This window comes from Pseudopodoces humilis, chromosome 8 (genome assembly GCF_049639895.1).
Source record: "Pseudopodoces humilis isolate 2021_Gansu_Grassland_sample_001 chromosome 8, ASM4963989v1, whole genome shotgun sequence".
Classification (NCBI taxonomy): domain Eukaryota; kingdom Metazoa; phylum Chordata; class Aves; order Passeriformes; family Paridae; genus Pseudopodoces; species Pseudopodoces humilis.
Genome location: NC_142207.1, coordinates 13,126,543 through 13,144,326, shown reverse-complemented (window position 1 = coordinate 13,144,326; position 17,784 = coordinate 13,126,543). Strand labels below are relative to the sequence as shown.

General features: G+C 39.8%; 1 protein-coding gene across 3 annotated transcripts in view; it reads right to left on the bottom strand.

Moving 5' to 3' along the window:
- The window catches only part of CNTNAP5 (contactin associated protein family member 5), a 275,673-nt gene that overhangs the window by 85,777 nt on the left and 172,112 nt on the right, over positions 1 to 17,784 (bottom strand). For all 3 annotated transcript variants that reach the window (XM_088058844.1, XM_088058842.1, XM_088058845.1), the window contains exons 12-13: positions 12,021 to 12,140; positions 93 to 293 (exon numbers count right to left, since the gene is read on the bottom strand). In XM_088058844.1, coding sequence (XP_087914970.1) covers positions 93 to 293; positions 12,021 to 12,140 — 321 coding nt within the window. The remainder of the gene's footprint in view (positions 1 to 92; positions 294 to 12,020; positions 12,141 to 17,784) is intronic.

Genomic DNA, 17,784 nt, shown 5'->3' with positions numbered 1-17,784 from the left:
TTTTTTTTTTTCTCCTCAGCTGCAGCGTGGTTTGTACCTGCTGTACAATCAGTAGGAGTTAAGAAGGAAAGATTTGCGATGGTGACACTTACTCGGGGTGTTGAGGAGCCGTGACTTTTTGCAGTGGTAGGATGCCTCCTGCTCACAGTACTCAGCACTGTTTATCACAGCCTCCAGCTGCTCTGCACTGCTGTTGTAGTTGAAGGACATGGTGTAGGGCTTCTCTGGACCAGCTCCTTGCACTCTGGTCAGCCCTGTGCTGTTATGCTGCACTGCAGTCCAGATCTTATCTTCTGTTAAATGAAGAACAATTGAACGGGAGGTTAGCAGCAAAACACTTCCAACAAGCAGGGAACAAAAAAACCAACCGAAATGTAACATTTTACTGTGGTGGACAGAGCATCAGCAGGACCCCAGGCTCCAAAATGGGCACTTTGTGATGATCACCAATAGGTCTGTCTTCATTAAAGGTCAGTGTGGCCCACAAAGATGTTTCTCCCTGAACCAGCTCAAGCAAACACTACACTGCCTGCTGAGCCAGAGAGAAGCTACAAGCTTCCTGGGAAGCACAAGAGACCTTAAGCTTCTTCTATTACCAGATATCTGTATAAAATTAGATATTTTTCAACTGGCTTTGTCCTTGAGAGAAAACACATAGTAATATGGCTCATGGGGGTAACATTCACCTTCTGCCTGAGAGCACAGCCCATGCTGTTGTAATAACAAATGGAAGCAGAGAACTGCAGCTGATGAGCTTGCACAAACTCGCCATGAGCAAAAAGCACAATCTCTTGCCAGAAAGTTAAACTGAGAGTATGTTCTTACCACCCAGCTGGAAGTCAGATCACTCATTTCACTCTGTTCTCAGATTTTTCTGCATATAAGTTGAGTGATGCCCTACTTGGATGATGGTACAGAACACCATATGACTTGGCATCTGTAGTTAACTCTAAATATTGATGCTTTTCCATGCTGGGGAGCCCATTCTCATTTCCTTCATTTCATTTACTGGCAGAGCCAGTGACTGTGTAGGTGACAGAAAGCAGAATCTAGGCTCAAGCACAATTTGCACCCTACAACCCAGCTCACAATCTGCATTGGCACTGGTATAATGAGAACACCACACTTAGGAGCAATTGGCTTCCAGGGAGGCTTTTTCCCAGCTGGTTCTGGTATAACAATGGGCAAGGTAGAAAGGACGACCTGAACAGCCAATTTGCTGAGCCAACACAGAGTTAAAGACAAGCTCTTCAATGAGGATTCACAGGACTGAGCCCTGCAAATGCCCAACATTATTAGTAAGAGTCACGTGCAGCAAATTTTCTTTTTATCAAAGACCCTGCTTGCCTAGGGAGGATACAAGATACTGACAGGGCAAAAATTTAAGGCAGCAATTTTCAGTCATTTGATGAGAAGGAGATTTTGATCTCACTTGCAGAAACACACAGAGGAAGAAGATCTAGGCAATAGATTTCTGTTTTGTTATTTATTCTTCATCAGATAGATAAAAATGAATCACATCTTTTCTAAGCTGATCTTAAAAACTGTGTATTTAGGGATTTGGATGGTTTTGCCACATTACCTAGCCTGAGTTCTTGCAGAGCCTGACCTTTCCAGTAACTCCCCAATACACAGGTATGATGAGCCAAATAGCTCTGTGGACACTACAATGCACTGCAGTGAAAGTATTTTTCATTGAGCTACAAATATATCCCCCAGATTACTTCAGCAGAATGCTAATAGGTGTATAAAACTCCTAAATGGACTGTCTGTGCAAAGACACTCAGATGATTTAATGGATTGTTGTTATGGAGGCATTCAGATGACAGGCAAGCAACAACAGCCATATGGAGACTATCTAAAGAGGTCTGTTCCAAGACCTGGCTGCAAGTCACAGAGAAATTAACTTGCATTAACTGTAAGGACAGTTTACACACAGCAAACCACACATTCATGCACAACCTTCCCATCATTTCTGTGATGGCAGGCAGAGAGTTTGCTCATAAGTCTGCAATTCTGTGGTTCTTACTGACTTCAGGGAGCTGCTTGAGGACCCTTGGAGTTGGAGCTCAAAGAAACATTGCTGCAACATGTGATACACAAAATTCAGATTTAAATGATAAGAAATACAGCAAATTTATTGCTTGTAATACTTGTCCCAGTTGTAACCACAGTGAACAGTAGCACAATACAGTCCTGCACATATACTGCTTCCAACACAATGTACTTCAATGACTTCGTAACAGACTTCTTGTACATCTTAAAGTAGTGATCCTTATCAGCCAGTCCCTGTTTTCTTTTACTCTCTGAAGGCAATATTGACAAGAACAGAGTGGATTTTTCAGAAGCAGTTGAGGGTAAGTTAACTTTCCTCTCACAGAAGCTGACAGAAGTTTAACATCTACCTTAACTGAAATATCTGCTAAAAAGACAAACACCAAATTGCTGATAGTGTGAGACATAACACCAGGAGACGATGGAATAAAAATTCCAGGTGGGCTGTCAAAAGCACCTCCCCACTGAGAGTTCTGAACATAATTTTAAGAAAATGCAATAAAATCAATGCTCACAATAGTGGCTACAGAGCTGCTCAGGAAGTAGAGCAACCTAATGCTCTAGTTGTACAGTGGTTAACACTGCTGTACTTTCCAGGCTGTGCATCAAGAAAGGTGCCATGTGGGTACCTGAAAAGTCAAAAGCATCAAGAGCTAGCAATTTAGAAGCAAAGAACAATCACTAGGAAAAGCTGATTAAAAATAGCATAGCACAAAGCTGTCTTCCCAAAAAAAGTGTTGGAAATATAATTAATTGACATGTTTAAAATAAGGTTTGACGAGGTATCAGCAAACATACTGTAAGCGGCCAGCACTCATTAACAGGATTGTTGGACAGGCAATGTGACAGGTTCATCTTATCTTCCCCTATCATTGTTCATTAATTTTTAGCAGTCTTATCATTACAGCTGCACACAACTGTCCTGAGATGTGAACTTTGACATTCTAGACTTTTCTCCACAAGATCATTTAGAAATAAGATGACTTTTTTTACATCCTCTTGCTTACAAAGGGAAAGGAAAAACAAATCAAATTTCTTTCTGTAGTCAAAGTAATTGTGATTTAGCAAGTATATCATAATAGAATTAAAAAAGTTATAGTAGAAGAGAAGAATTCTGAATTTATTAAATTTCAGATTTTCTAATCTGAACATGCCTAGTCTGTTAGGCTTAATACTTCTACAGACCAGATCTATTCTTTAGTGGTCATTTCAAAGTTACCCTCTGTGCTTCACCTTTGAAGTAAAGGTGACCATCAGTTCAGCCTCTCAAAAAAAAATCTGGTTTTCTCATTGATCTAGTGACAGGAAAGTCACAGCCACCAGCAAGCAAACCTCAGATCAGAAGGGCAGCACAGACACAAAAGAGCTGGTGGCAACAAGGTAAGAGGAGGAAAAGGAAGAGAAATATATTCCACCATCTCAGTCATGTTTCTTCCCACTTCCCTGGGAAGGAGTAAGGAGTACTTCCATTTTAGAAAGCAGCATGTGAGGTCTGGAGGGGCAAGGTAATGCAAACAAAGTCAAACACAACCTGCTACAAGAACAGAGGATTACCTTCACATCACAGTAAAAGCAGCTCAGAAAACAAAGTTCCTTCTTTCAAAAGGAAACCTTTTTGTTTAAATGCAGCAAATGAGACTGAAAATTACTTAAACTTCCAATTGCTTTGGACAGAGTAGAAGAGCCAAAATTGCTCCCTCCTGCATCTCCCACTGGTTGAGAGAGAAGTTACTAAGAGCTGGAGGGCAGTAAATCTTTGAACCATTCCAAGACCATTGCATGATCATTGCATCTGCTTCCACAGATCAGAAGACCACTCAAAAATAATCCCAGCATTTCTTCTGAAGATCATCACCTTTCAGATCAGCCCTTGGGGTTTATTCAAACCCCAGTTTCTGCACCTCAAGCCTGGCAACAAAGATCAGAAAAAGATCATTCTATTTTCTCAAACTGACTTGCACAAGTTTAGCTAGGGCTGCTCCCAAAATACCCCTGCCTGCCTCAGAAGGAGGTCAGGGCATTCTGCCCTCACTACTCGACTGACAGGTCCTCTGAAGCCTCCTGACACTGATCTGTGATCTGGCACTTCAGGGAGGTTCAGGACCTGTGTAAGACACGTAGCTGCCATCTGAACGTTCCCACAGATCACTCCAGCAAACAATGCAACATCTGTCTGCACCTTAGCGCTGTGTTCGGCATTTGCTTTTAGAGGCACACCTCTACACCAGTAATACCCACAGCTTTTGAAAACTGGGCTTCAAATACTTGATCCTGAGTCATAATGCAAGGATTTTTATTTACTCTTTGCTCTGTTTTGTTTATATTATGCTTTTAAGCAACAACATTGTAATCACAGATGCAAACCAAGCTGAGTGCCACTACCCCCTTCTAGTCATTTCCATACCTGGAAATCGTTAAACTACACAGATAAAGCTCTCTTCTCATGTATTCCAACCAAGAAGTTATCATTATATTTTTACATCTGTCCATACTACACATTTGTTTCATGTTTACTACACTTAATGAGCTCTCCTTGCACTTGTGAATCTGCAATGAGAATTAAAAAGCTCTTGTCCAGGCATAGGTTACTGTTTATTTTTATCTTCTATTACTCCATTCCACTCTTTTATTACTTTCTCAGCTTGGTAAAATTTCAAACCAAACACAAGCTGGAAGTCATTCAAAACCAAGCAGGAGACTGCAGCCACATCTTCTATTGTATAATGTGGAATAGTTAAATGCAGCCTTGAAAAGCAGATTTCCTAAATGCTTGTTAAATTATTTCCATAATTCAAAGGTGACAATGCTTTAATTTCAGGGTAATGCTACAGCTTTATGACTTCACAGTTTTATTTAATGGTCCAATTCACTAGGATATTCTGCTGTCTGCATCTGGCCCTAGGAGATGCTTTTACAGCATGGGAGTGCAATGCATTAAGCACATTTTAGATTCTCTTTAGCCTAGCCCATAGTTCTATCATCTTGCTGGAATCCTCCAAGTTGCTTTTGACGGCACACAAATTAAATTGTGGGAAATTAGAGCAGCTGGAAAACTGGCTTTCAATGAATTCTGTATTGTCTAATTCTCATTTTTATTCTTCAACTTGAAATATCCCTGTAGAGCACATTCCACCCATACAAACTGCATCATTCCTTTGTGATTTAGGAGGTTTGTCACAAAACAAGATTATTCAGACTGATTAAATTGCCAACAAGCCAAACATACGGTAAATGCTACATGAGAGAAAAAAATAACTCTCGGAGCTCATACAATGCATTTATTTCATACTGCTCCACAATGAATGCCAAATTTTATCCTGAATGCTGTACCTATAACTAAAAGAACAACAACAAAAAAGACAAAAATGTTTCCTTCTTAAACACGGTACTGTTCTAAGCTGCAGTGGCAGGTCAACCCAGCTGCTCTAATATACACTCCCCTCAAAGGACATTAAAAGACCAATTTCTTATCACAGACAGCTTTAATTCACTGACTCCAAAGAAGTGTTTTCTGAGTCTTCTCTGAAAGCCATTATTATTTTTGTATCTACTTTTTTTTTTTTTTTCTGCTGGCTGACCCAGCAATACACGCTTCTGCAGCTTGTTTTCTGCTGATCAGCTTTCTCCTGAGATCTGATTTAGCCATGTCCATCCAGTACAGAAGTACTGCAATGCATTCAAGGCAACACTCAGCAGAGTGACCATACCAGATGTCTCTGATGGATGACAGCAAGACACCACTTTTGTGACACCTTTCACCCTCCTCCCCCCTGTTGTGCAGAAGCCCAGAGCTGGCAAACCCTTGTGATGCCAGCCTACTTCCCAATGATCCTCCATTTTAGCTCTTCCTTAATACAGGGATGGTATCTCACAGTAAGCAGTAAGAAACATTCCTCGCTGAGAACTGAAGAGACGGTCACTGATCTACTTCCCAGTGCCAAGTGGACACTTCTCCACTCACTACAACTCACTTCTGACAACTCTGCAGCCCTCTCTGTCTCAGCCTCCATCTAGGGCGAGTGCTGAGACTCTTAGCAGGTTTCTGCTTTCCACATGTCTTGTGATGGCTCAGAACTGCACGAGCCTGGCAGACAAGAAGAGGCCACAGCAAACCTGCTGTTCTTCAGCTGCCATTCCAGGAGGGTGGGCATGACACCTGCAGGGCTTCAGCATGGCAGGAAACACCATGTCTGGGGCACACGGATCCACCCCTTGCAACCGAGACGGCTGGAGTGACTTGGACAGAGCCACAGCTTACTTCCAACTGCTGAGCACTGCAGATGTGGCAGGAAAGGCATGAAGTTGCAGTAAACTTTTTGTTAAAAGTTTTGTAAAAAGTAATGGCTAGTGAAAAATACCTAGTTATGTTCTTCAGTACTAGAACTACCTTAGGGGCCACCTGTAAATGTGACACTGAAGGCAGCCTTCAGGACTTCTGCCATGATACTCATCTGAAAAACAATTTCATTGAAAGCAGCAAGGCAGCTGTTGACAGTACAGTGCCTTTGACATAATATTCACATTAAAGATTTTTTCATTCTATAAGGTTCTGAAAGAATATTTAATGAAAATTCAAAAGAGAAACATCAATTGTCAAAACTACAATGTGCCAAAAGACCTGTAGTGTTTGAGGGATAAACTGTAAATCTTTAAGGGCTGTCTTTAATCTAAACAGCAGCAAATAATTTGTAAGGAATTTCCATTTGTTGTTTTCTCTTGTGATAAAGTCAATCACAACTACAGACAGTAAGATACAGGATAAAGGGAGTTTGACCATTTAAATTGTTGTTCCAAATTCCTGCAGCTGTAGGTATTAAAGGCAGAATTGAGGGCATGACCTCCTCCTATCTGTTCTTGCTTCAGCGTGTCCAGGGGCAGCCCTCCTTTTCACAGGACAATTTCCCAAGTTCACAAGAAATGCAAAAAGGGCTGAGTACCTGGTGACTCCTGCATCTGTGTAAATGCTACATGAAGTAAAAGGAGATGGTTTCTTATACAAAATAGATTAAGGAATTATATAAGCAGATGAGCTGAGATTCACACGTGGAAACAAAGGGAAAGATGGATGCCATGGACAATAATACAACTGATTGTTTTAGGAATATCAATGGGGATATGTACTATATGGAAGAATAAAAATCTTAATCATTGTTAGCTGAATGAAAAAACAAAGACACAATTTGTAAAAAACTGCAAGTATAACTTTGACAATCTATTTCACATCTTATTGGAATCACTTTTTCTGAGATTTAGAGACAGTTTCTACACATTTTTTGAGACAGAAAGTAAAACTTTCTTTTTCCTGCATCAGAGAAATTAGTGGTATTTGCAGTTTGAGATGAGACTACAAAACAGAAATGATCTGCAACAAGTAAAGATATATTTTTGTTAATTAATGGTTTTTTTTTCATTATGGCAGTTTCAAAAACCGATCTTATACCAACAGCAAGACCTGAGATAAGATTGCATCCTTCCCCAGACTGTAACCCTGGAAGAAAAAAAAGGGAAGAAAGGAAAGGCAAACTATTTGAGGACAGGAAAAATATCTGGCAAAGATAAACTGTACCATTGATCTCGCCATGGCAATTTCAAAGCATTATTGATTTGATAGCCCAGGGTCTGAATACTGTAAAACAGCATCAGTAGAGAATTCCAGTGACAGGATGACTCAGGTGTACTGTAAGCAAATCTTTCAGATTTCAAGGGTAAAATTTACTCAGAAGGAGATGACAAAAGGTCATTCCACTTTTCAAGAAGGACAGCAAAACAAGCACATGGAGGTAGTTTGCATGTCTATAGGCTTTGTCCTGGAGAACACAGTAATTAGCACTTAAGTAGTACTCCAGACAGGCCAATAGATTTCTAAGCAGCATGAAAAAAAAATGAGCCTTACAATGATAGAAAGACTGCCAGACCTGAGGTTCATAGGGTCTATCAGTCATCTTTTCTATTGACTGTTATGAATCTTCAATTAAGATTAATTCAAGTGGGCTGACTGTCAAACAACCAGCCTACAAGGAAAATCTTTCCCAGCCCCGGTGGCTGTTCATTACCCCAGAGTATGACACAGAACATCCTTTTTCCACTTCATGTCAAAAAGGCGTGGCCATAGACCTCCATGGATGATTGGAGACCCAGGAAAAGCGTGCATAGATAGCTACCTTACATTCCCATGTGGATGGCCCTGGAAACATGCCAGATGTGTTCCCACAGCACTCAGTTCACCCACCCCAATTAAATAATCCCTGCATGGACCCATTCACATCCTCGTGGTATCCTTCATGGCATCCAACTACATCCAGTCATGGCTTGGACACATACATTTGGTTCACCTCCACACACACAGGGGCATATTTGCTGTGGATTCCTCAGTGTTTCTTACAACTGATGAACTGATGAAAGTGAAAGTGACTTTGCTTTGTGTACAACGGGTATATAAGCTGAAGAAAACGTTATGTTAATAAGCTGCTGTCTTTTCCTTTTAGATCTAGTTTTGAGGTTTTTGTCTTTCATTGTCATTGAACTGTCTCTCTTCTCCTATTGTAAGAAAATGAAAATGAGCATTGCTTCTGTCGGTGAGGCCCAGTCACTTTGAGTCTTCCCGTTCTAAATATAGTCATGGATTATTTACTTTTAACCTCCCTTTGTACATCTTTCTATGCCTTTGATTAGGTACATTAGTGCTCCTGACAATGTCCTATTTCAACAACATATTTTACCTTCAGGAGAAATAAACAGCCCGCAAGGTAAGATCCTTTTAAAGTGCTTCATATGCTCTTCTCCCTTCTTGACCAATAAGCATGTTATTGAATAGTAGCACGTCATCTACAGTTTTTGTCACCCTGCTTTTTCAGCCACTTCTTCAGACAGTGGATAAGTACATTTAGCCACTCTAGCATCAGCCATTCATCAGATATTCTATGACACTACCGTTAAATTTCTTGCCATGCTGAAAATTGACTTTATTTTTTTTAATACTTTTTTTTTTCTTTTTTTTCTCCCTGTAACATTTCCTTTCCCTTATCTCTATCTCCCTCTTTGTATAACTGTCCAATTCCCTCTAAACACACACAATCACACTTTTCTGCTTTGTTCAGAATTTCTATTCAGCAGTGGGCTGCTAAAGTTGACAGGCTGCAGAAAAAACACTCAAATACAAACACTGTAAACTAACTTGTAATGTTGATATTTCCATATCCACATCAAACACTGGATACTTATGACCAGACACCAATATGCAAGAAATCTGGTGCTTATCTGTCTCAGTTAAAAACTGGCTTGTTAAAAACAAGTTCTCTATCTGAAACCCTTCAATTAAACAGGTAAAAATGCTTTAAAAATAATTTTTAAAAAATTAGAAAGAACTTAAATTATAATTAGAAAGAACTTAAAAAGAGATTTAAGTGAACATTTAACCATAGAAAACCACTTTTCTTTAAATGCAATGATGCTGCTCATTTCTGATGATTTCTTCTTTGAATTCCTCCTTCACAGATTAAAGGCACTGTAATTCCCAGAAGGCATCAGCTCTCTGCACCTCCACTTTTAAAAACACTAAACGAATCATTGCTCTGAATTTTCCATTCCACCTCCAAATTCTTCAGCTTGAACACGTCTTGGGCATAAAGAGGTTACTGCTTCTTGAACTGTATACAGAAAAACTGCCAGCCTGAGTAAAATGAAAGATTTATTTAGCCCAGGAGCCCACCTCTGCCTCTGAGGGTGAAGAGGTACCCCAGGAAGCCAAAAGGTTTTCCTGAAGCTCATTCCCACTTCCCAATGGTCATTGTCTCACAGCTGCCTGAGTGGAAAGCTGCAACTAAACCTCTGTGTTTACTTACACCTTCTGAGTCTATCAGACAGGACTGGGGCTTTTTCCAGGTGGGTTTTACTCCCTCTCATGATCTATCAGCCCCCTTGCTGTCCTGTGCTGGTTTCAAGTTGAATTCATTGCATCAGGAAAAAGCAAGTAAACAAAAATCTCCCAAACCCTGTTATGTAATCATTTAAGTGTCTCCTAGCTCACATATGATGAAGAAGAATCAATTCCTATGTGTTTTCTCTGATCTCCACACTCTCCTGTGACAGTTCCCCCCAACCATCTTTTTAATTTGTTTAGTCTCTCCACACATGGAGGCCATCCACTTTCACAACAATCCACATTTTTCCATTCACAGGAACTGTGGTACAGATTTATGTCACTGAACAATACTATTTTTTCTGTTCCTTGTATGTACCTAGTGTAATAACACAGAATTTTGTATTTTGCCTTTCCCAGAATACGGGGTACTTTCAGAAAACTAAGCAGAAACATCATCTGAAAAAAAAAAAAAGCAAACTGAGGATCCATCCCTTTGTACACAACAATTTTTTTTTCCTACTTTGCACTTAATCGATTACTGTAAACAATTTTTATGAGAATAACAATAAGGGAAGTTCCCAGAGGGAAAATAAGCTCTTGTGATTAAGGCACCCAAACCATATTTAGTTGACACAGAAGCATAAGTTTTCTAGGCTAGGAAGTTCTGTCAGTTTTCCCCACCTCCACTTTTCTCATAACCAAAATAAGAATGTCAGCAAGTTCATTACAGATAGAGAGAAAATCAGGTATATGCCTTCTGGATTTCTGCCAGATAAAGTTTATTTGAGGAAAGCAAATGCAAGGTGTTTGTCAAAAATCCTACTACTTCAGCAGAGATAAAAAGCACTGACAATGTTTTGATCACACATATTTATATGATAAATAATAAAAATGAGCACATTTCCCATATTGAAGATCAAGGAAGGATATTCAGACAGAAAGGTGAAACTCTGTTTTAATTCTTAGGAGATTCAACAGTGAAGGAGACACATCTTATTAAATATTTGTTACACTTGAATAAAAAACATACTTAATAATTAACTGTTGTGCATTTAATTAACATAATCATTGCCCAATTAAATAAAAATGAAAATTTAATTTGTGGCACTTTAAGTACAAGGAGATTAAGGGTAAAATATGAATATCCTGAGTCCTCGGTTTACAGCACTGAGTGTGGAGGTGATATGTGGCAAAGTAGTTCAGCCAGAATTAGCAATTTAGAAAGGGTAATAAAACATTCCTTCATCGGCACCTGGCCACAGGAAGCAAAAAAATGCCAAACAGGAGACAGTGTGGGAAATTTCAGCTCCACTTCAAACATAAAAAGCAGAAAGGGAGCCCTACCATCTATCTCCATCCACAACAGGGCTGTGTAACCTTTTCTCATACTCTTGGCTTGACAGTCCTGTATACAAAATAGGACCCACTTAAGGGGAGAATTTACCAGACAGGTATGTTCATTTGAAACAATTCTTATTTTAAACCTATGGAACTGTAAAGTTAAAAAGTCTCAACCACCAGGTCACCTTGCCAAGCTCTTGCTCTGCTACCCAATTCTTTGGTGTCCCTTCTCCTCAGATCATCGTGCATTCTCCTCCATGCAAACACCAGGGACAATCAAGGCTTCCCCTCTGTGCCAAAGGCAGCACACTTGTATGAGGGGATGCATTGCTGCCTATGTCAGACTAGAAGCTCAGCTAGTTTATAGCTAGCTCAGTCAGAGAAGTTTAATAATAATTCCCAGACCTTGTATTCTAATAAAGCAGAGAAACCATTCAATTACAAAAGAATGGTTTGGATTCTAAGTTTCTACCTTTTTAGTAAAAAAGAAACATCAAAAGTCATGATATTATGAAGTGTCCTTTACAAGGTTCAGACACTGTTGTACATCACGTAGCAAGGCAAGTCCTTCAAACTTATTTTAAAAATCACTTTCACATGAATCTTATTTAAGGAGACATCTCAAAGTGAAACCTCGGTTACAACTTCCCTGCTTCTTCCCCACTACTGAGCTGCATTATTGACGTGTCTGTCATTCTACTCAGACCATCTCCAATCAAATTAGACCTGTCATCAGGCAGCCAAGTCAAGGTTAGATCATTACCTGTTATATTGCAAAAAACACGGAGTGGTCCCAGTGGTCCACTTCCATCAGAATCAATGTAGAAGAAACCTGATGTCTTCCCTTGGTGTCGGTAAGCTTCGCAGGATTGCTCATAGACAGCTTTAAAAGAAAGAGAGAGTGATTGCATCACAGACAGATACATCTGATAGGTGAGTACTATGTTAATTAATATCTTAACATACCCTGTTAGCACACAGCTGATTAGCATGTGAAATCTTACTGTATTTGGGCCTCAATCCATGCTCAAAATCAGCATTCCTTGAACTTAATACAGGATGGCTTTAAATATACAGGTACTTGCTTCATGTTGGATTAAAGTATGTAAATACTTAAATAAAGGGCTATGAACTTTCAAATGTGACACAGTTATGGAGTGGTAAATATACTCATCCATGCTTGGTAATTCAAAGACATACCTACATACACACAGGTGCACATGATTTACCACCTAGGCATACACTTAAGTTTTCCAACACTGATAACAGATATTTTTGCCATTCCTCACTCTCCCTGCAAGATTAACAGGAACCATTAAAGCCCTACCATAGCCTACTATGCAAATTAAATCCACTGTCCCCCAGCAGAAAAGCTCAGCTCAGACATGGTGATATTTTTATGCTTTAGACCTAATTTTATACAACTAACTCTTTCTCTCTGTTTATCAATATTCTTCTCTTGGAGTACCAGTGCCCGTGAAAATCCAAGTGGTTAATAAAAGAAGCACAGCAGGCCACCAAGAGCAAGAAAAGAAGGAAGAAAAACCCACAGGTCAGTACAGTCTTCGTATTTAAGGCATATTTTCAGGAAAGGTGTAACTGTCATTCATATGGGGCAAAGAGAAAGCTCCCACAGAGATACCAGTGGTACCAGTCCAGAGATACCAGAAAGTCACATGTATGATCCTGAACCTTGAACAACAACCTTAAATCTCATTTCAGGAGAGTTGATTTTTTTTCTCCCTACCTGCTGAAACACATACCTGATTATACCGACAAAATTATTCTCTGTAACAGTTTATGACTGCTGTGTTGAGGCTGCAAATACAACTGCAAAGCCCTCATTTCTTTTTATCTGAAAGGAACTCGGGGAGCTTTGCAGATTGATGGCAAGGCCAGCACTTCCTCACCACTTCTAAACACAGTCCCTGCAGAAGACAGCAATTGCTCCACAGCAGCAGGAATAGTGCCACTCCTGTGCACACAGGGACTCACATCCCTCCTTTTCTCTCATTCCCTTAAAGAAACCTCTAATGAAACTCTCAGAAAGGCATTAATGGTGAGCCCTGAAGCAGCTTTGTCTGAAGAACACTGTAATGTAGTGTATCTTCATCACTTAGATATTGGACATTTCTTCACTTCTGCCAACAAAATAGAAGCACAGTTCTAGGGGCTCTAGTCCAAACTGGCTGTGGATTAAGAGTCTCACCATTCAATCATTTGTACACTCACCAAAATATGCTTTTCCCTTGCACATTTATTGCCAGACCAGGCATCTTCAGCTGACAGAACATCACTGAGTGCTAAACAAGCACAGCACTATCGTTCCCAAGGTTAAGAAGCTGCTTAAAGTACTCAGCACCTGATGAGACAGTGCCTTAATTAGCATCCATCCTATAATAAATAGAATTAGGAAAGCTTTTTCTTCACAGCCTGATGTGTTCAAGCATGGTAGGAGGCCCGAATATCGCTAAATTCCCACTGTGGTAGCTGGCCAAGAACATGTATTATATGCAAGTTAAATAAATTCCCCAAACCAGAACCTATTTTTCCAGTGTTCACAACCTGAGGGGCTGACAGAGAGTCCCTGAGTTGCAGAAGTGCTGACAGAAGCAGTGGGCATATGGAGGTCAGGAGAGAGATGGTAACAGGCAATTAAGTAAGCAACCAAGGAATCATGGTTTGATCAATTTGCAAAGTTCTTAAACTGCAGTTCACTTAGTGAATTTGCTGTCATCATCGTTACAGGACACTTTATCTTGTCTCATTAGGGAATATGCCTATTGCTTCCTCTGAATTGTTTGCTGAGAGTTTTTTTTAAAACAAAGGATGGTGCGAGGGGTAGAGACAAAAAACAAATATGTTGTCAGTGAACTGGCACAGAAAATCTCATTCTTCATCACAACTTGTTCTTTCTAAGTGTTCTTCTTCTTGACTGTCATTTTGGCTGAAGCCCAGATCTACTTTTTTCAAATTAGTAAGGAAAGATGTGAAGTTTCTGCCATTAATAATGTGGGCAGATTCAAACAGAGATGATCTACTCACCTTTAGATGGCCCCTTTGTCACTGCAACTTTAGGGAAAAAAAGGCTATATAGAGCTAGAAATCAGGCTAAAGGTGCTCAACTGGTATAAATCTGAAAGGATACACAAGCTTCCATAAAACTACAGTTATGTCTGCCAGAAGAAAATCCATCCTGGTATGTTTGCTTTCCAGTTATATGAGAAATCTAGCACTACATGCTGGGAAGTAGCAGAAGAAATGGGAAAAGGCTATAAACCTTGAGCTCTAGCACATAAAACATATTCCATCATGATTACTGAAAAGCGGTTTTGGTGGGCAGATCATTTTGTACCTGCAAACAAAGTTTCACATGCCTGTTCTGTAGCATTTGGTACTGTGCACTTCTAGACTGGAAGTGAATGGGCCATTGATTTTAATTCTCTTTTTTTTGCTACTTTTTCTATATAATGCATCAAGAAGAAAATTATCTTTGTTTTTCAGTCACTGGCAAATGCCCTTACAGACATTTTGAGTGCACCAACTACTCCAAGCTCTGCTCAACTCCTTTGTGGCCTGAGATCACTGCTTGCTTCAGAACAAAGTTATGCAGTTCCATTTGCTGAAAAAGGCCCTATTATGCCAGTAACAACAACTTGAAGCCATCTTTATGGATCCATGAAAGAAGATCTCTTTGTAGTCATTCTTCTCTTTTTGCAATCAGAAATATAATATGAAAGTAAAAAACAGTCAGCTGTGACTGTTAACACCCCAGAACCTCAACTTTGAAAACTGCCTTCATATTTATGTTCTGTTTCGTGTCAGGCTTCTCTGATGTAGATGGAGTTGTGTTCATTTTGGGAATGCTAGGGATACCATTATTGTAATTGTCATTAAAGAATCACCAACCATTTAGAGATATAATAAGGCTCCACTTTCAAAAAGCAAGCACCAAAGGTATGGATGGAACTGTTGACAGGTGCACATATTTTAATGGCAAAGAGCATTTTCAGTAATTGCAACTTTTTAAATAAAGGAGAGGTATTCATCAGTTCATTCAGAGTAAAACCCACCATGAATTTTCAAACATTATTTTTAACAATATTTTAAAAAAATTAATTAAAAAAAAAATTGTGATTTTTTTTTTCTTTTCCATTGGAAGTATGGAATGCACGAAGTATTTCAATAGTGTTTATACTTTCATTCCTTCAAATTTGTTTTCTTGTTGTAAAATGTTCACCCAAATAGGACCAAAACAACAAAAATAGCATGAACATGCTGCTCATGCGAAACTTGTTTTCTCTTTAAAATACTTTTTTAAAAACATAATTTCAAAAATGAAACCTTTAACTTGTGTTTTCTCTCAGAGAAGAAAGATCAGGTTTCCTCCTCTAATCCTTCCAGGAGGTTTTTTGGGGTATTTTTTTTTTTTTTTTGGCTAATTTTGCTTAACACCAGCTGCTGAAGATAAAATTTTGGTTTCCAGCACCATTTGTTTCAGTGAGCCAGAAACACTGAAAATCCCAGTTTAGGACTTTGAGCCCGTGCTGTTTCCCAGGGGAGCGAGCAGCGGCGGCAAGCAGCAGAGGCTGTGCCGCTCCCACAGGCAGCAGGGTGGGGCTGATTCCCGGAGCTGCATTCTGACAGTGCTGGACAAAAAGCCATGTCAGCAGCCCCGTGAACCCACACCACCCCCGGCAAGCTCGGCCTGGATCTGACAGGCAGCTGTGGCTGGTAAAAGCATTAGGGTGAAGTACAGCACGAGGCAAAAAAAACCAGTGTAAAAGGTGTCACAGGGCTGTTCCTGCTAACTGGCTACACCACAAAGACCAAACAAGAAACAGCTTGATTCCGAGGTCCCAGATTTAGGAAGGGAAAATACATCAGCAATACCTGTTTTACTTGGTCACAAAGAATATCTTTTATTGCCTTTTTTTTTTTTTTTTTTTGCCAGAACCACTTCTAAGTTATAACATTGAATAGACCCTATGCTGACATTTTGCTCTGTAAGGATTTTTTTTAAAGGCTACTGCTGTGTTTCACAAAGAAATTTAAAATCCTCCCAGAGCTGAAAGTGCTGCAGCCTGAGAGCCCTATTCTTTAGAGCAAGAGCTGCTTCTCTACTAAGTGCTCCTGCCTAGCTGCCAGGATGGGCTGTGCTGATGGTGTGCAGGATGCACTGCACTGACAGAGTTCAAGATATCTATCTCCCAGCCCCTTACAATCCTCTGTAAAACACATATACCGAATTTCTCCCTCAGCTATCTCTTTCAGTCTCAAGTATCTCAAGCTGAACTAGCTTTTCAGATCAACAGCTCATCACATCAGAACATTCATTTACAGCACAGTTTTACGCACTGATCATAATGCCTATCTTTTCCTTTAGTTCTCACTTTTCATCTTCCCAGGTGCTTAGGAAATAATTTGTCAAATTTTGATCATCATTCACAAAATAAACACTTTATCCCAAGTCAGAGCAACATCACCCAGTTCTACATGTTTTCTCATATTTTCTGCAATATAAACATTCATAAGCTCAAAGATCAAAACTATGGCTCTGAAATGTTCACATCCCATGTTTTTCAAGGCACACACTACACCCCCCCCAGAAATATCCCAGCAAAACTATAAAGATTCACTTTGATTGGTCATGGTTCAAGCTATAGATCCATGATTCCGACTTCAGTGTCAGAAAAGCATTATCAGATTTTAATATCATTATAATAAAACCATTTTTTGACCTTTTGTGTATAAAAACATTACAGAGTTTCATTTCCTAATTTCTCTATCAAGATCCTTATGGCTGGTCAGCCACAGCATATGCAAGAGCTCTCTGTTACTCCACAGTCAGGTCTGAAAGGGCCAGGGTCACTCTTGGTTTGGGTCTGCAGCTGAAAATTCAGCCTTTATTCAATATGCTTCACAAGCCTGAAAGGTTTTAAATATGAGGAATTCATATCACCGTTCAATTCTCTGAAGTATCTTGAACCTGTTCATCCACCTGTTTTAATTACAGTCCTTAAACCAAGGATTGTTTTATCCCTGCATAGCTGAAATTTGTAGCATGGCTAAGCACAAACATTTCCAAGATCAAACCTCCATTTTTCCAATTTAAGATCTTTTTTTGTCCTATTTTTCACAGACTGCCCCTCACTCTATTGGTATCTGGCTTCCAATCCTACTTCTGCCCTATGAAGTTCACCTGCAATCTCCATGGCAGCCTTTGCTGAGCACAGGGTTCCTGTTCTACTGTGGAGCTGCTCAGCAGATGAGCCTTTAAATGGTCTCAGTTCCTAAGTTCTCAGCTCTGTTTCCTTTGCTCATGTTCCTAACTTATGAAACCTCTGCTCTCTTTCAAGCCCCCCCCCCCTTTTTTTTTTTTTCCTCCAGTTCTACTTTGGCAGAAAGAGGAAAAGCCATTCTTTTTACAAAGCCTTGAACTTCTGCAGATAACCCTCAAGGAGCAACATATTTAAAACCCCCTCTCTCCAGTGGGTGAATAACCTGCTATTCACCCAGTAAGATGC